At 44.6% G+C, this 18,128-nt stretch overlaps 5 protein-coding genes across 6 annotated transcripts; 1 reads left to right on the top strand and 4 right to left on the bottom strand.

The window, feature by feature from the left end:
* Nucleotides 1–8,906: 8,906 nt before the first annotated feature.
* On the bottom strand, nt 8,907–10,937 carry LOC9653147 (mRNA cap guanine-N7 methyltransferase 1). Of its 2 annotated transcripts, XM_002985456.2 has the most exons (13): nt 10,819–10,937; nt 10,646–10,761; nt 10,507–10,575; nt 10,384–10,455; nt 10,216–10,299; nt 10,113–10,163; nt 9,912–10,050; nt 9,797–9,861; nt 9,695–9,745; nt 9,580–9,642; nt 9,416–9,527; nt 9,292–9,362; nt 8,907–9,233 (listed from the first exon to the last, which is right to left on the bottom strand). In XM_002985456.2, the coding sequence occupies exons 1-13, from the start codon at nt 10,853–10,855 to the stop codon at nt 9,141–9,143; spliced, it is 1,023 nt and encodes a 340-aa protein (XP_002985502.2). In that variant the 5' UTR covers nt 10,856–10,937; the 3' UTR covers nt 8,907–9,140. The 2 variants fall into 2 exon arrangements, with proteins under 2 accessions (XP_002985502.2, XP_024515157.1); XM_024659389.1 differs by having other exon boundaries at nt 9,695–9,861.
* A 634-nt stretch (nt 10,938–11,571) lies between these two features.
* Nucleotides 11,572–12,999, top strand: LOC112340631 (pentatricopeptide repeat-containing protein At4g02750-like). Its single transcript, XM_024659441.1, has one exon. It carries the CDS (start codon nt 11,572–11,574, stop codon nt 12,997–12,999), a length of 1,428 nt encoding a protein of 475 aa, XP_024515209.1.
* Nucleotides 13,000–13,003: 4 nt separating this feature from the next.
* LOC9653146 (V-type proton ATPase subunit B 2) lies at nt 13,004–15,539 on the bottom strand. The gene is made up of 15 exons (XM_002985455.2): nt 15,455–15,539; nt 15,344–15,390; nt 15,217–15,272; nt 15,056–15,154; nt 14,938–14,997; nt 14,773–14,884; nt 14,515–14,720; nt 14,322–14,450; nt 14,126–14,263; nt 13,917–14,067; nt 13,788–13,870; nt 13,680–13,727; nt 13,567–13,620; nt 13,427–13,510; nt 13,004–13,364 (listed from the first exon to the last, which is right to left on the bottom strand). The coding sequence occupies exons 2-15, from the start codon at nt 15,378–15,380 to the stop codon at nt 13,179–13,181; spliced, it is 1,443 nt and encodes a 480-aa protein (XP_002985501.1). The 5' UTR covers nt 15,381–15,390; nt 15,455–15,539; the 3' UTR covers nt 13,004–13,178.
* A 5-nt stretch (nt 15,540–15,544) lies between these two features.
* Nucleotides 15,545–16,156, bottom strand: LOC9653360. The gene is made up of 2 exons (XM_002985454.2): nt 15,914–16,156; nt 15,545–15,858 (listed from the first exon to the last, which is right to left on the bottom strand). The coding sequence occupies exons 1-2, from the start codon at nt 16,093–16,095 to the stop codon at nt 15,675–15,677; spliced, it is 366 nt and encodes a 121-aa protein (XP_002985500.1). The 5' UTR covers nt 16,096–16,156; the 3' UTR covers nt 15,545–15,674.
* On the bottom strand, nt 16,134–18,109 carry LOC112340616. Its single transcript, XM_024659387.1, has 5 exons — nt 17,862–18,109; nt 17,685–17,780; nt 17,025–17,590; nt 16,856–16,917; nt 16,134–16,793 (listed from the first exon to the last, which is right to left on the bottom strand). Exons 1-5 carry the CDS (start codon nt 18,028–18,030, stop codon nt 16,166–16,168), a joined length of 1,521 nt encoding a protein of 506 aa, XP_024515155.1. The 5' UTR covers nt 18,031–18,109; the 3' UTR covers nt 16,134–16,165.
* Nucleotides 18,110–18,128: the final 19 nt, after the last annotated feature.

Genomic DNA, 18,128 nt, shown 5'->3' with positions numbered 1-18,128 from the left:
TGGGGAGAAACTGATAAGAAAGAACAAAGATATTCTTCTGTATTGTGAGCTTTAATTAGCTGTGTCCTTACAAAGGACAAGTTAAAGATTTTAACAAAATATACAATCATTTAAAATCTAGAGATATATGAGAATGTTAAAGAGCCACCGGAAAAACCGTGCATGAACCAACCTTTTTGAGCTCTAGTCTTTCTCATTTATCACAACAGAATAAAACTCTTTTGAAGGGAAAAGAGCATGGAGATGGAAGGGAGAACAAGAAATTAATGATACAACTCTCATGATTAATCATCGCCTCTCGCTCATAACCCCATTCATTTCAACAGTATTATTCCTCTCACAATCAATTATACAATTAATATCTAAAGCATTGAATGATTGTCTCTTTGGAAAGAATACATGAAATCTATGTTCATAGTGGATTTGTCCTATAAATATATCCAAGTACTATTAAAAAATTGATCGTGACCGTTAATTTTTAGGGTTTTACTGCTAGGGTTTGAGCAAGGAAGGGCAAGAGAAAAACACTTGAATGCTTCAAGATGCTTCTCAGTCAAGATGCTAAATGCTCTTCAAGACACTAGAAAGATACTCCTCAATCAAAGTATGCCTCTCTCTACTGCTTTTCCATCTCCCCATCTTTTGCTCCTAGCTCACAAGTAATTTGTGTCTCACAACTACTTCGCGCTAGAATGATCGGTTCGGCAGCAAACTAATCTTCCCAGCACATCAGATTCTGGGTTTTTTTTTTCTTGTCATTCCATTGGCGCTAAGAAGATTGGTTCGGCGATGAACCAATCTTCCCAGCACATCAGGTTCTCGGTTTTTTTTTTTTTCTTGTCATTCCATTGGTGCTGAGAAGATTGGTTCGGTGACAAACTGATCTTCCCAGCACATCATATTCTGGGTTTTTTTTTTTTTCTTGTCGTTCCATTAGCGCTGAGAAGATCAGTTTGGCAATGAACTGATCTTCCTAGCACATCAAATTCTGGATCTTTTTTTGTTTCTTGTCGTTCCATTGGCACTGAGAAGATCGGTTTAGCAATGTCGAACCAATCTTCCCAACACCAAGGGAACTTCTTCTTTTCTTCTTTTTTTTTTCCCTTGGTGCTGAGAAGATTGGTTCGGCGATGAACCAATCTTCCTAGTGCCAAGGGAACTGCTTCTTTTTTCCTTTTTCTTGTTCCCTTGGCACTGAGAAGATTGGTTTGGCGATGAACCAATCTTCCCAGTGTCAAGGGAATTGCTTCTTTTCTTCTTTTTTTTGTTCCCTTGGCACTGAGAAGATCGGTTCAGTGACAAACTGATCTTCTTAGTGCCAAGGGAACTGCTTTGCAGTTTTTCTAAATGTTTACTCGAGTTTATTTGTCATTTTCATGTAGATATATAAATCATGCCACAACAAAAGAAGCGTGTTGGTCAACCTCAATGGACCCGTTCTCCAGGAAAATGACTAGATTGTTGTGCTAGATTCACTAGGGACACCTCACAAGTTCAAAGCACTGCTTCAGAGGAAGACCATGGTGGGAGTAGTGGTGTCCAGATACAAGTAATGGTTGATCCTAATCCAGGTGTTAGCATGCAGGAGCCAGATGGTTCTAGAGAGCGTGGAAATGCAGAAGCTAGCTATAGCACAGGAGAAGCTGCTGGTGGTAGTGCCATAGGTGGTGGTGTAGAACTTAGTGGCAAAAATGAGGCACCTAGTGCTATAGGTGGTGGGGCAGATCTTGGTGGTGGAAATGGTGGACATGCTACTGCTCCTAAAGGTCACAGAAATGAGGTGGTAACTATGCTAGAGGCTAACACAATCTTGAATGAGCGAGTACATGAGACTATTGTCCAGGCTCAAAAACGAACTATCAACAAGGTGTTAGGTGAAATGGCTTGGAAAGGATCCCAACATCTTGAGATTCCACTTTGCCATCTTAAGCAGAGTCACTGGGTGTGCTCAGCCTATGACCTCAACATGGCTATTTATACCTCTTTCACAAAGGTTGGATTCGGGCACATTTATTGTGTCATCATCATTCCCCGAAACAAATTGCATAGACATGGTTACTCACGAGATTGAGCAGACTTGGGATCAAATATGGTAGAGGAAATCTCAGGAGTTTGATACTTTGATGGCATGCCACATGGAAACACAAGCTTTTGTAGGCCGGATGTTCTTCATTATTGATGGAAACCACTGGTGGCTTGCATTTTGGAGGTGTATCCAAGAGAAGTTCTAGGACAATGACGAGCGATATATTTGTGTTCTAGTGACACTTATGGAGCCACAAGATTGAAACCAAGCTGTGAAGCTCAACTTGGTATGTCATAAGATCAACATCTAAGAATCTTTTACTTATAACCTTTGTTCTCACCAACTATGTTACAGGCTTAATCAATTTACTTTCCTAGTACATACCTTGGTCTATGATATCGAGCACCTTCGATATGTTGGCATGTTTTCTCTCGACGAAATCCAGATGCTGCATAGTCGTGAGGTTATGGAAGTGGTTCAAGCAAAGCTTGTAGCACACAAAGGCCAAGAGTTGCTTATTTGGTATCAGGTGCCTATGGATTTTTTGGTTGCGGTCTAGGCAAAGGTATCTTTTTCTTGCATGAACTTGTGTTTTCTACTCACAAGTTTTCCTTTTAGCCAATTGTGAAGGCAGAGCAAAACTCATATTTGAAGATTACGCAAGTGAGGGATGAGGTGCAAAAGAACCTTGAATTGTGACAAATTGAGTAGCACATTTTGAACTCAAAGAAATCAAAGGTGAAGAAGCTACTTGCGATTGTAGACATTCACCATGATAAAGATTGGTTGGATTGCATTGCAAAGATATGCTCTCATGGTAGTAAGTTAGTCCCTTTTATCTTTCTCATTCCACTTTGAAATCCTTGTCCTTGTAGGAAATGGTAAAGCACCTGAAGAATTGATCTATAACATCGCAAAAAGCAAGCTCTCCTTCAACAAACAAACCTCTTGCTTGGAACTCCTCAACACTTGGCATCGTAACAATGATAAGAGGTTAGAGAGCAAACTTGAGAATGTGATGAAGGAGAAGCTCTATATCACTCAGAGTATTACAGCTGCTGAGGAGCTACTTCAAGTATGGGATACGAAGTTCCTTACTAGTGCCCACACTGGCATAACACTTCCAGATTATGTTCAAGCTTCCCTTCAAGAGCTTGGGGATGGATGGCTTCCTGATGGCAGCTCAAGCTCTATATATTTCAAGAACCAGCCGGGCCAACCATTTTTCTCATGCTGCATAGCATATAGGTATATTGTAAAAAATTGACTTATTTATTTAATCATGGCTCTTTTGTATGTATTTAAATCATTGCCCAGGTGCTCTAATGTATATAGCAAGTGTTTTTCTCAAGCTCTTAATTGGTGGGAAGAAACTTGGCATGTATGAGCCAGAGTTCTAATGTTCCACTACACAGGAGCGAGAACTTTATCCATGGTACTTGGAGTTGTGGAGGCAAATGCCATCGTCACCTTTTGAGCTTAATCTCTACCTCAAGTGTCATCCAGGTTTGATGAGTAAAATTTGCTAGTAGTAACTTATGTTTCTACTTTATTGTAGAGGCACTTTTGGAGGGAGTGGAGATGCCTCAAAGATAGAGATGAGATTCATATTGAGTAGACCGAAGACGAATGAGTGGAGAACCCAACTGAAAACTCTTCTACCCCATCTCATCCTACAGCAGTTGCTCATTCCCCAAATCCTACTGCCGCTGCTTGTCCAGCCCCGATTGCTTGAAATATACGAAGGTAACTCCATAGTGAGGACGTCCAAGAGAGTAAGAACTTGATTTCCAATGACCTTGCTTATTGTAATTTTGTTGTAGATGTCGAAGAAACCAGCCAACACTCTATACGTCGACGTATAAATGCATTCTTTCCATCCCTCCCCACTGCTACAGAGGATGACCTTCAAGAGTTATCTTCTTTGGCTTCACATAAACAGGTATGAAACAAAACATGTATTAACTTTAATATTTCCCAATTTTGAACACTATTCAGGTTCGCACTCTTTCTCCTACGGGAAGTGTTGGCAACGTGGAAATACTTATTGGGGACTACTTTCAGCTTTCCAACAACGTGAGCTGAGAGTCTTCTATATTCCATCGATGGATGTGAGGATTTGGAATGAACAATACTTTTGGCATCGACCTTGCATTCTTTGACCTGCCTAATAAGTTACCATCTATACAAAGCAACGCTCCATCCTGGAACATCCTTCGACCGGACTATATTTCTCAAGCAGTGGATGTGGCATCCAAGGTTTTGCGATATGAGGGCATTATGCTAGTCATTCTTCCCCGTTCTTTATTTTGGGGAAGTCTTCTTGCAATGATGGTGAAGAATGATGACTCTAGATTGGTTGAGTTTGCATCAGGCTGCCTACTCTCAAACATCACAGTTGAAATAAAAGGAGTAGGTGGCTGAATCCAAAAGATTTGCATTTCCTTATTTTTCATATCTTAAATTGATTGCCTCTTTTCATTATAGGTTTTAGCATGGAACTACCATGCTCTCTACCGCTACTCTTGCCGTCATAGTATTATATGAGCTGATGAGCATGCAGGTTTGGCATTGCCAGGATATGATAGCTCAACAAATATCATCCCGAATGTCATCAACAAGGACCATCATATAAAGTTCCCTAGCTATTGACACCATTCACCAAAGGCCATGCAAATCCTTTTAGAGTTGTTTTGTCCTCCTAAGGAGATTGTGCTTGATGCTACAACAGGTTTTGGTTCGATGGTGCTAGTGGCTAAAGAGATTGGGCATGCAGTTTTTACACTAGAAAAGGAGAGTGCATTTGAAGGTATTCTTAGGACATTTTATAATAGGTGATAATAAAGTATAAATTTCTCATTATAGTAATTCCATCATGGTTATGTATATTAGGTGGATTGATGATGTGGGCTATAATTTGCCATGTTATGCAGAAGTAATGGCACAAGCTCATATACAACAAGAGCCCACAGTTAGAGAGCATAATACTATACGAACTCCTCCTCTTGTGGATGTGGATGCCGAGGAAGACTAAGTTTAGTTTTTTTTTTAGTCAAATTTTTTAGTGGTAATATAGAGTTTTTTCTTTGACTTATGATATTTATTTTCTTATTAGACTTATATTATTTAGCTTTTTCTTGGACTAAAAATATATCTTAAGTTTTGAATAGAATTGTTGGCTCGTCCCAAACTAATCATTTAAACATCAACTTTTGTATTTGGTAAAGTATATTGACTTCATTGACTTTCATTGACTTGAGCTCAGCTCATGAAAAATTACCCAACCCTATCTCTCGAGTGCTTTTTTAGGAATTCCACTTTTATTCTTGACTTTTCAATTTAAAGTTTTTGGTACAAATGTGTTACACTTGTTAAACTTCTAGCCACTGGTACATAGCTTATATTCAGCTCAATTTCAAAATTTACTTATTTGTGTTTTACAATTCCACCACCTATAGACAAAGTTCAATGTCCTCATCAAATGATAACCTATTTTTTTAAGTAACTCTATTATGGATAACTTTTTTTATCTTTTTACACCAAGCTAACACCAAAGGCTCATCATGCCTTACAAATTTGCACTCTTTGACTTATAATTTAGGTGAAGTATTTGTGGCTTGGATCCCACTAAATCCTTTAGAGATACTTTATCTCAACTTTACTACCCACTTCGGAGTAGTCTCAAACTATATTAGTATAAGGATCATCTTTTAAAACTTTAACATTTAACTTCTTATGTCAATTTTTTATATGTCTTTGACACCTTCCTATATACATATTTGTTATACAAACTCTACTTTCCCATCTGGAAGAGTTCTTTATTTAAAGACACTATACCTCTTATCAATCTAGAGACTAAGTTCTACCCACTGCATGGAAGAATATTCTAAAGAGTTTTTTTCTCTTTTGGACTTATTTATAATCCCATCAACTTTAGTGTTCTTATATCTATCTTCCAAAACTAGTTGTATCTATCCAAGATATCCTTATTCAGTAATTCAACCTTGCATAAGAGGATAGCTTTAAAAGATAAGTTTAAATTTCATAGAGTAGGTGTAAATTTTTCAATCTACTACCTTAAGATGTCCCAATTTGTATCACCTTTTATACCTATAATTTGGATTAAATTTATTAATGATATTGCCTCTTACATTTCCCTAAATTTGAATTCTCACTTTATATATTATTTGAATTCACTCTAACAGTTTACTAAGCCCATTCTTGACAACTAATCTTTTATTTTTATATATCAAGCAACATAAAATCACCACTTTCATCTTTAGGGTACTTTTTTGTTCCACAGAAAATATTATAACTTGCTAAGTCCATAGGTATTCACCCCTTAGTGAGTCTTGCTTGTATGTGGGGCATAATTTTAATAAATTTATGAGTTTCACCTTAAATGTGTTCCCCACTTAATCACTCTGACCAAGTCACATTATTATCAATTGTTCAAATAACAATTTTTGAAAAAATGTCTGGAATTTTCACCTTTCCCAAACAAATGATTGTGAGGACATGGAAATGGCTTCTCCAGAGTAGCACACACAAACTCCCCAAGTTCTCATGGCTGCAATAGGTAAGAACACATTGTACATTCAATTGAAGAATTGTTGTGAGTTTTCTCTCCAAGCTCCAAACAAAGTTTTAGTGGACTAGAAGAATGCTGACCAAACCATAACTTTATTTAAATGCTCTTTATTTAGTCTTTTTTACTGAAGCTTAAACCATCTATAGTGGTGGTAGTTTTCAAAATTTTCCATCTTGGAAAGAGTGTAGTAGATCTAAACCTGCCCAAGCTCTACTCTCACCACAAAGCATGACTGGTGGTAAGCATTTTCTTTTATATTATTTTTGCTCCATCTTGATCAAATTTACAGTTACATAGCATCTTGGAGCTGCCTTTTGGGATGCCTCAAAGACACACTTCACCTTATGACTTCCAGCACGAAGCCACCTTCACTGCAAGGCCACTTACCTCCAGGTTTATCAATATCAATTTCACTGATGCTTTTGGTAAGCATCTTGCCACAGCTTCCCTAGCCTTGGCTGCCCACCTTTTAAAGCCATTGAGGTGGTAATGCATTCTGCACTATAAGGTGAAGGCTAAGATCCAAACTACCATTGTTTTGCCATAGAGGTTTTCGCACAGACTTCTATGAGAGTGGCTTGCCTCTACTATGGACTTTCTTCATCCCTTGGATATTCTTCTGCTGAAGGAGTTCCCTCCTGCTACTGTATCTTCCTATTGCATGGTCACTATTGCAGTGATTGGAGACTCCAAACACAACAAACATCATCGTTATTTCTGATGATCTAGAGAAAGTGAGTGATTTCAAGGTAGTTGACTGTCCTTTTCTTTGATTATAAGAGCCAATCCTTGTATGGAGAATGTTTATCATGACCTCAAGTCATGTTGGTTTGCTGAAGAGAAGCATATATGTATTTTCTACAACTTGAGAGGTACTAAGGATACCAATGTCTTCAAGGTCACCCCTTGCACTATCATGTGCAACGTTACTGAAGACAAATCATGGGACAAAATATGCAGTTAACTCCAAGCTATTTCAAGAATGTATGCTAAGAAGTTCAAAGGGGTACATTTGTTGTTGTTTTACAAACATGTTGACGGCCACTTCATTCCACACGATCCTCAATCTATTTCAGTAGCTGCACTTGCCACATTTGTAAGAAATTCAAGATTGAGAGGCAAACTAGGTGCCACCACTGCAAGAACAAGTGAAGTTATTTCTCCACGCTGCCCAAACATATGGACTCCATCCTAGTGATTTTCTTAGTATGTTCACATCACAGCGCAGGCCACAGGCAATCAAACACACCACCAACCGGTCAGATCCCAAAAGTTATAAACCGCAGGGTAGCAGAGGCTTTGCATTCTTGTCTCAGACAAAACGTGCATTGTATTCTTTCCCAACGCAATCACCTATGACTATGACTCGTGGCAAATCTTGCTTAAACTTTTCTCATCATTCAACTATTAAGCTCAGGTATGTTGATGGCAGGTATAGCTCGGATGGAATTCAAACTCTTCTGAAGAGATTATAGAGACGTAAAGTCTGGAAGCTACTATAGGGAAGAAGAGATCAAATTCTCGCTGTAAGAGGTTGCATGTCAAAACAAGTCCTTCAACAAGGTAGTTGGACCACCCGGCTACAGTAGTGAGGTTATGGTGACTACATGCATGGCTTACACTCCCTAATGACAGAATTCTAACTTGGGCAACTATTAAGGCCTTCCTCCTCTTCTCAATTGTAGCTATAGACAAACTGTGTATTTGTAAACTTTGAATAGACAAACACTTTTGATTTCAAGAGCATTTTGTTTTTCATTAGTCCAATGGCAAGAGAAAAGATTGACTGGGACTAGAAAGAGACCAACAAAAGACTACTGTAGACCTCCATCAGCAATGCACTTGGTCTAGATTGCTGGAGAGTCTAGGAGATTGAGCTTGATGTAGTTGCAATATGTCTGTTATCTTTGGAGTTGAGTTTCCAATGCGTCTGGCTAGCATTTGCTGGGCAATTTCTGGTTAGTATGATAAAATAGTCCCAGAGGCTATATCCCTTGGGCTGTGACAAGAATGGTCGTGGGACGTGTCACGCTACAAAAAACGAAAGCGAGAAGAATAAATGTTAGCTTTTTTGGATGCTTGTGCTTCACTACTCTATTCAGTCAAGCACTCATCTTTTGAATGGTGAAGAGCTACAGCGAGCTCCAGAGAGACAGTCAGTTTTAGTCCTTTTGAAGAGTTGGAGTAACAAATGGTGGTGGGAATTTTGATCATACGTATAAGGAAGTCAAATCTCAAAAAAAAAAAAAAAAAAAAGACAAAATACTTCCAGTCACCAAGTGACCATAGTTTTGTAATAAGCTTAGTTCTTGGATCTTCATGGTTTCCACTTGTTTTCTCAAGGTGATCATCTCCAGGATTATTCAATAGTAGAGAAGAACATTTGGAATACACTGCCTGAATTGGTGGAGACTTGCAATGAGTTACTGGCGGCCAACCAAGTCGTTTGCATTGTGCAATTTCCAGGGATATATGGCTGGACGGAAAGCTTTTCTCAATTTACAGGAAGTTTTCTCGGTAGCTTCACGTCACTAGCTTCTTGATATCTTCAGCCTTCATCATACTCCATTGTCTTCGCCGATCGTTCTGTTGTCGTCTGGGGCCTGGCTCGCCCCTCTATACACAAAATTGATTTAGCACAAACAGCATCAAGGCAATAGCAAAATTCGAAGACCTTTTTGAAGACGAATACCAAGTAGAGGTAAGCAGCTTCCCATTCGTCTGGAGATAAGGTGTCTCCATTACCTGGGAGAAAAGAAACAAAACATAGAAACTAGAAAGGAAACATCAAAACTCACTTCCATCTCCCAAAGCACCGAGTTTCCGCATTAGATCAATAAAGTGGTCGTCTTTGATGTGCTTGTGGACAAAGTCATGAAAGTTAAGTTTAAGCACAAGATCTAACCCATACTACAGGAAAAAACCAGTAAGGAATATGTAACATTCTGACTAAAATACTTACATTCGCCGCTAAAGACTGGAAATAAGGGAAGAAAACCAGCCATTCTGGGCAATCCACAGCATCCTGTCAATCAACAGAAATGCTTTAAGAACCGGGGGAAAAAGTTACAACGCACCTCGAGCTTGAAGTGATACTGGATCCCAAAACGAGTGGCTTGAGGAAATCTCTGGAAAGTAAACAGCAAGTATACGGCGTTCATCAAAAGTAAAAGCTCTACCTTGGTTCTGTGTTCCTCCCCAAAGCTTATGTTATACACACTGTTCCCAAACTCGAGGTCTTGCGCTGCTTACAAACATCATCCCTGGAATCAACGCTGCTGGTAAAAAACGTACCAGCTCGGAGCTTCTGGACAATCACGTTCGAATCTGGCATGGTCCCTATGAAGAAGCCACCCGGGTTGAGCATTCTGGAAACATTATCCAAAGCTCGCTCTGCCCGTTCTATCGTCGACCACGAGTAATGTAGAGCAAACTGAGAGAAAAAAGAAGTGAATAGTCAAAACCATGAAGAAGGGATTCGATTTGGACGAGTACCTGGCAGCTACAAACATCGAAGCCTCCCTGGATGCTTCTCTCGAGATCTACCTGCAAGACAAAATGCATCAAATATTTTTTACGAGCAAAGAAAATTACTTACCTCGTAACAGTCTCCACAGAAGAGCTCCGCTGCGAAGGACAGTCTCTGCCTCCTGTTGTTGTATCTCTTCATCGCGTCATCAATCTTTTCGTTGAAAAGAAACAAAAGGTCAGAGATTTTTCTCTATCGATCCCTTTTGTTTCTATGAAACAATCTCGATCGACTTACCGATCCAGCTGCAATGTCAACGCCAACATATCTTCCAATGTTCGCTTTGTCATATTTGATCAGATCGCCGCCCTAAGAAGTGAGTGATAGTAGCGAGAAAAATGTAGAGAGATTTCATCCTACCTTGCCACAAGCGAGGTCGAGCACGGAATCTCCTTTGTGAACGTACAAGTGTATAAGAACGCTCTTGATCTACATACAACAAAGAGAGTAAAGAAAAATTCCAAGGGAAAGAATGCAGTCGTTCTTTCTTTCCACTCACCCAATTGTTGAGCTTCTTGAGATGGATAATCGGGCTCGACTCGCGCTCCTCTCGCGACTGGTTGGATCGCCCGCTGTAAAAATCCGCGACTTGCTTAGCCTTCTTCCGCGACTCAACTGCATCGGCGAGAAGGAAAATTTTGCAAGTGATCAAAACCGCAAAGAGAATTCTACCGAAATCCTCGCGCTCCTTGCCGCGCTTCGCATTCATTCTTAACCTGGAATCGCAAGAACCCTAGAATCTCATCGTGCTGGAATCAACGGTCAGTTTTAAATGATGCCCTAAAATGTGAATGGATGGATCGCAATGGCCTAGCGCATCTACTGAGGAGCTGCTCAAGAGATCTCCACGAGCTGCGATGGATCCATTCTCAGATCCGCGGCAGCGATCACAGGCACGACACATTCCTCGCCAATCTCTTGATCGACGCGTACTCGAGATGCGGCCGCCCGGACGAATCGCGCGGCGTTTTCGATGCCCTCGAATGCCCCAATTCCCACTCTTGGAATTGCCTCATTCACGCGTATGCCCACAATGGGCAATTGCCCAACGCCTGGGAATTCTTCTCCGCCATGCCCGATCGCAGCGTCATCACCTGGAATTCCCTTTTCTCCAATTGCGTCACCGCCAATCAGCTCCACAGCGCCCGAGATCTCTTCCATCGCATGCCGCAGCACAGCATCATCACGCTCAATTCGATGATCCAGGGATTCATCCAGATGGGCTGGCTCGAATCCGCGATCCAATCGTTCCACGCCATGCCGGAGAGATCGGTGATCACTTGGAGCTCCATGCTCGTCGCGAGCGCTCAAACGGGGAGTCTGTACGACGCGCGCTCCTTCTTCGACAAAATGCCCGCGCGTACGGTAGTGACCTGGACAGCCATGCTGGCTGCCCACGGCCAACATGGCGACGTGGACGCCGCGATGGCGGCCTTCCACGCGATGCCAGAGAGGAACACCGTGACGTGGAACGCCATGCTGGCGGCTTATGCCATTAACGGGCATGCCGATGAGGCAAGGATGCTGTTTGATTCCATGCCAAACGGCCGCACAGTTGTGACGTGGAACACGCTCGTCACTGGATTCGCCGGGTCAGAGCGCCACGTGGATGCGATCGCGGCCTTTGATCGCATGCCACGTTGGAGCATCGTGTCCTTCAATTGTATGATCCAGGCAAATGCCCAGAGAGGGCAAATGCAGTGCGCGAGGGAGATCTTTGACGAGATGCCCCAGCGCAGCGTCGTCTCCTGGTGCCTGATGATCACGGCGTATGGGCAATCGGGGAGCGCGATCGAGGCCCGGGATCTCTTCGATCGAGCTCCCAATCGATCGCTCGTGTCCTGGAACGCGATGCTGCTGGCGGCGGCTGTGAATGGCGACGCCAATCTCGCCGCGGCGGTGTTCTCGCGAATGCCCGAGTGGGATTCCATCACCGCCAACAGCATGGTGTCGGGATTGGCCGATGGGGGCAGGGTCTGCGAGGCCGAGGAGATCGCCAAGCGCAATTCCAACCCCAAATCCTGGACGATCATGCTTGGCGCGCTCGCCGACAGCGGCGAGATCGATCGCGCAAGGGCTCTGTTCGAGAGCATGCCAGTGAAAGATCTCGTCTCCTGGAACGCGATGATGCAAGCCTATGGCCGCGAGGGCAGCGCGAGCGAGGCCAGAGCAACATTCGATCGAATGCCCAGGAGAGATATCGTGTCGTGGATCTGCCTCATAGCGTCTCTGGCCAGGAACAAGCTCGTGGACGAGGCCGCGCTAGCGCTGGATCGAGCGCCAATGGTGGCCGATAGCACGCTCACAGCGATGCTCACCGTGTATGCCCAGAGTGGGCATTTGCGCCACGCCTGGCAGATCTTCGCCGCTATGCCCGAGAGGGACTGCGTGGCGTGGACGGCCATGATCGCGGCGTATGCCCACTTTGGGCATCTCGATGACTCCTCGGGAGCTCTGGAGCTGCTCTGGATGATGGAGCTCGACGGTGCTCGGCCAAACGCTGTCACCTTCTCGGCAGCTCTCGCAGCGTGTAGCCACTTGGGCGTTGTGGATCTGGGACGGGAGCTCTTTCTCTCGATGGTATTGGATCGAAGCGTCGTTCCCGAGCAGCAGCACTACTGCTCGATTGTTGATATGTTCGCCAGGGCCGGGAGAACTCGAGAGGCCGAGGAGCTCCTCCAGTGCATGCCTTTCCAGGCCGACGATAGATCCTGGACTGCGCTTCTCACGGCTTGTAAGAACCAAGGCGACATAACTGGAGCTACTCGAGCGGCCGAGTTTGCCATGACTGACAGCCAAAGCGGTCCTTACTTGTTGGTGTCCGACTTGTACAAATCGATACTTCGTTCCTGATAGATTTGCTTTTCTCCCGGAGGAAAAAACCTCTTTTTATTCTTCTTCTTCTTCTTTCCTGGCTCTGGCAAGCAAAGCTCACATTGATGCGCTTAAGTAGTCACGGCGAGAAATTTATAAAAGAAATACCACCTCGATCGATTATAGAAAATTGCATACCCCTCCGCCGGGTCGATCGATTAGTGAGCGGACTCTCTGCTGTAGAATGCATCCAGAGTCTTTCCTGGTATGCGGCGCAGTAGTTCTCTGGGGAAAATCCGGAGCAAAGTCCACGCCAAGTCCAAGGACTGGAAGATGTCTCTTGTGTCGTAAGCGCTTTGACTGACAAATTTTCTCTCGAATTTGTCTAAGAACTCCAAGTACAGCTGCAGGGAAGGAACACAGTTGGTTAACATACTGGCATCAAAAAGCAAAACTGGTGCTTTACCAGATCTTCAGATGACAGCGCTTCTTCTCCCACGACAGCTTTCATCGCTTGAACGTCTTTGCCAATGGCATAGTTTGCATAGAGCTGCAAAACCAGTAGACAGTGTTAAACGGCATAATGATGTAGACACAATCGCTCACCTGGTTCGAAACGTCGGAGTGATCCTTTCGGGTCATACCTTCTCCAATAGCACTCTATGCAAAAGAAAACAAAAAATCGTTAACCGGATATCTATTAAGCTCCTGTGTGGTACCTTCATCAAACGAGAAAGCGATGGCAACACGTTGATAGGTGGATAGATCTGAAACACAAGCAGCCAAAGAGCAGTGTTACATGTACACTGCAAAATACCAGCACAAACCTGACGATTGTAGAGTTGACGGTCCACATAAATCTGTCCCTCAGTAATGTAACCAGTGAGATCAGGAATCGGATGAGTGATATCTGCGAGTAAGTCAGTAGATGATCTCGATGATCAGACATCTCGTACCATCGTTTGGCATACTGAGAATGGGAATTTGAGTGATTGATCCCATTCGTCCTTCAATTCGTCCAGCACGCTCGTAAATTGTTGCCAAATCTGTATACATATAACCAGGATATCCACGACGACCAGGCACCTCCTCACGAGCGGCAGACACCTACACAAAGCCATGGTTATCATAACTCTCATGAAAAACTTGAAACATACGATCATACCTCACGCAATGCATCCGCATACGAACTCATGTCGGTCAAAATGACAAGCACATGTTTCCCGCAATCATAAGCCAGATATTCTGCCGTCGTCAACGCAATCCTGGGAGTAATGATACGTTCGATTGTGGGATCGTTCGCCTGTACGAAGCACGATGGAGGAGTAAAAACGCATTGGCATTGTCAATCCATAACGTACCAGGTTTAAGAACAATGTGACTCTTTCCATCGATCCATTTTCCTCAAAATCTCTTTTGAAAAACTGTGCAGTCTCCATGTTCACACCCATAGCTGCAAAGACGATTGCAAAGTTGTCTTCAACATCACGCTGGATACGAAAGAAACTCATCAGTCTCAACAACAGACAGAAGATAAACGGAAAACAAAAGTACCTCCAAAACGTTCCCCGCGTCCAAGTGTCTCACAAGTCCGGCTTGTCGGCATATTTGAGCAGCAATTTCGTTGTGCGGCAGCCCAGCAGCCGAGAAAAGTGGGATTTTCTGACCTCGGGCTATGGAGTTCATAACGTCGATGGTCGAAATGCCAGTCTGAATCATTTCTTCCGGGTACGTACGTTCGCTTGGGTTGATGGAGCTTCCTGTAGAACATCTAGAGGTCAGTTGAATATCAAGTAGAAGAAGATGTATCACCAGAAATGTCTAGATAAGCTTCTGCCAAGATCGGGGGCCCGTTATCGATAGGCTTCCCAGAACCATTAAAGATTCTACCGAGCATATCTATGGACACCGGGGTTTTCAACACCTGGAAAGCATACAGTAGAGTCAAAATCACTGTAGGAAGAAAGAGCAAGCCACCTCTCCAGTGAACTCAACAGTCGTGTGCTTGTTATCAATTCCAGTAGTCCCTTCGAAGACCTGAAAAGAGGAGAAGCTCAGTAACTCGGTCGCCAGAACAAGAGATTGAATCAATGACCTGCACCACGGCCCGTTCGCCATCGATCTCCAGCACCTGACCTCTCCTGTAAGAACCATCGCCAAGTCTCAAGTTCACGATTTCTTGGAACTTTGGGCCCTGGTGGAACATCAATCGACAGCTATGAGCGATGGAAAAGCTTCCAACAAGCGACAGAATACCTTGACTTTGTCGAGCATCACCAGAGGCCCAGACACTCCAGCAACAGTCCGATAGTCTACACCACAGCAAGCTCTCAGTCCCTGGATTCCAATGCGAGGACGAAATTTAGCATCGCCGAGATCTTACCAATCAGGGGCTGGCATTCGTACTCCTTCACGCCCATTGCGGCAGATCTGCTCGAAATATCAATCGCGCCAATCGATCAATCACGAAATCGCGAGGAGGAGGCGCCCTTACCCGACGCTAGGCGAGACCGGAGCTCCCGGATGCCGAGGTGTGAATTAGGGCTCTTTCTCTCTTAGAAGAAAGAAATAGCCTAGAAGATGATACGTCCAAGCATTTTATTCCATCCAATCAAAAAGGAAAGTTAAAAAGGAAAGGAATGCCGCAAGAACACACAGCATCAATTCGTCTTGTTACTCTCATCTCATCTCTTCCAAATCGCAAAAGCTTTGGTCTAGACGCGGTAGCCAGTGATCGATCGCCGCCCAATCATCCCGCCCACGCAGAACCACGCGTAGCACTCGCCCACGAACAGCGCAGCGATCCCGACCTCCTCGAGCTTCAGCTCTTGCCGATTCCGGAACTTGGCCTTGACGATCTCCACCTCTTTCCAGAACGATTCCGCGCGATGGGGCAAGCTGCGAGAGAGAAGGGTCGCGATTCCGCGATCAATCCAAGGGATTCCATCCATACCTGGCCAGGCGCGTGTAGAGGAGCTGCTTGGAGAGCTCGTTACACTTCTCCACCGTCGGCTCTTCCACGATGTAATGCTTGTTCCGCTCGAGCAGCGTCTTGTAGTACTCGCCGGCGTGCTTCATCACATACTCGGTAGCGGCGGTGGACTTGTGCTGAAGATTCCTCCAGGCGGCCGCCATCGATCAGATCCTTTCCTTCCTCTCAAGAACCCTAGAACTGGAACACCAAGGGTTTTTGTTTAAGATCATATCATACAGAGCGTCGTCCAGTGATGGTAGTGGCACGCGGCGTCGTGGCTTTGACAAGATCTTCGAGCGTTTCGTCCAGCATTTCTTCCATCACCGAGCTCGATCCAGACGACCCTTCCTCTTCCTCTTCCACTACTGCTTCCAGGGAAGATCGAGTAGTTCTCGCAGTAGCAGCAGTAGCAAACTCTTCTCCTCCTTCCAGTTCTTCGCTCTCTCCCAGCTCTTGATCGTCGCTGAACAAGTACCTCTGTGCTGTGCCACTCTCCATCGAGCTCCTGCTTCCCACAATCGTGGGACTTCCTATCCGTACTACGCCTGGAGAATCGTAACTCCTGTAGTCCGCCATCCTTCCACCCTCCTGTTCCTCCTCTAGCTCTTGATCGTCTCGACCACCTGATGACCAGTACGATCCCGTTGAGCTGCTCGTGGAGTTTTCGTCCCTCACAGAAGGATCGATGATCTCCGAGACTTCCAAGCTGCTGTCAACCGACGCTGATTCACTATACCGCTGCTTGGTGGGTCGTGCTGCTTGGGCGTTACTGCTTCTGAGTTGTAAGGGGCTGCCATCCTCGTCCCTCGATAATCTGGCAGCTTTGTTGTATAAGTCCGTGTAGTCATCCCCGGATCTCCTACACGAAAGTTATAAATCCTGGTTAGCCACCACTTCCAGAATCTCCAAGAAAAATATTACCGGCTTCCGAGAGACACCTTGAGAAAGTGTGTCGTCGCTCGCATCGTGTTCAGCTCTTTTGCCTGATGATAGGAAAAAGAAAAAGAAGGAAAGAACACATCGTGTCACACACAGTAGGAACAAAAGCAAACTAAAAAAAAAACAATCGAACAAAGAATGTCGAGCGTACCTGGAACGCAAGCTTTTGTTGGAGTTGACTTACAACGTGATGGAGCCTCAATCGTTCTCGCTCGGACATTTCCAGCAGCGAGGCCATCTCTTGTGCCATGGCACGAATTCCCAGCAATTCCGCTTCCAGATGCTTGGCTCTCTCGAAAACCAGCTGATAGTCACCTTCCTTTGCATGCAACACCATCTCGTTGTTCTCGCTGTTCTTCCCGCTGTTCTTGACGATCAGCTTGTTTTCTCCTTCCAACTCGTGTTCTTGGTGCTCATCGCTATCGCTGCTGCACTGGGTTCCCATGTCGATTGCCACTTCTGTCGTCCCCGATGATCCAGAGGATTGCCCTGTGCTGGTGTTGGCCTTGGGCCCGTGAAGCTCCTGGATTACTCGCTCTACCTCAAAGATTGAATCGTTGGCTTCCTTGAGTTGCCGCTCGAGATTGGCGATGAGAGAGGTGTGTGAGTGGAGCGCCTTCTCTTTGCTCGATAGCTGTGCTTGCATCTCCATGATCATCTCCTCCCGGCTCTTGAGCTGGTGTCTCAATCGATGCACGGCTTGGCGATGCACGATTCCTGGACGAAGTCGAGGGAAAATAAAAAATCAAGAACGAAAGAAAGGGGCTTTCCGTCGATTCTCGACCAACTGGGAAAGGAAATCTGCGCTTACCATCGGAAGAAATCTCACTGCTGCTGCCACTGCTGCTACTGCCGCTGCTCGATTCGCGACGCAACACCATGCACTCGGCATCCATCGCTGCGAGACCTGAGCATTCCAGATAGAAATATTACGGCCCAAGAACAAGACACCAGGGAGAAAGAAGAAGAAATCTCTGCGGATTCTCACCATTGCCGTGCTGCTCGGGGTGAATCGCTGCCGCCGCCGCCGCCGCCTTGTTCTTGCTCTTGTTCTTGCTACTCCGTGTGAATGCCAGCGACAAGACCGTCGCTACGGCGCCGCCGACGACCAGACCCCAGTTCACGCCTTGCTGCTGGCGATAAGAAGACGCTGGCATCCTTCTTCCTCCTGGCCAAGGAATCTCCAACGGGTCGGAACAAGGGACGTACGCTTGAAAGCGTACGGAAGAGGATAAACCCTAAATTCTTGGCTATG

The sequence above is a fragment of the Selaginella moellendorffii genome, unplaced genomic scaffold (genome assembly GCF_000143415.4).
Source record: "Selaginella moellendorffii unplaced genomic scaffold, v1.0 SELMOscaffold_68, whole genome shotgun sequence".
In the NCBI taxonomy this organism is placed as follows: Eukaryota; Viridiplantae; Streptophyta; class Lycopodiopsida; order Selaginellales; family Selaginellaceae; genus Selaginella; species Selaginella moellendorffii.
This window is presented reverse-complemented; position numbering and strand designations above follow the sequence as displayed.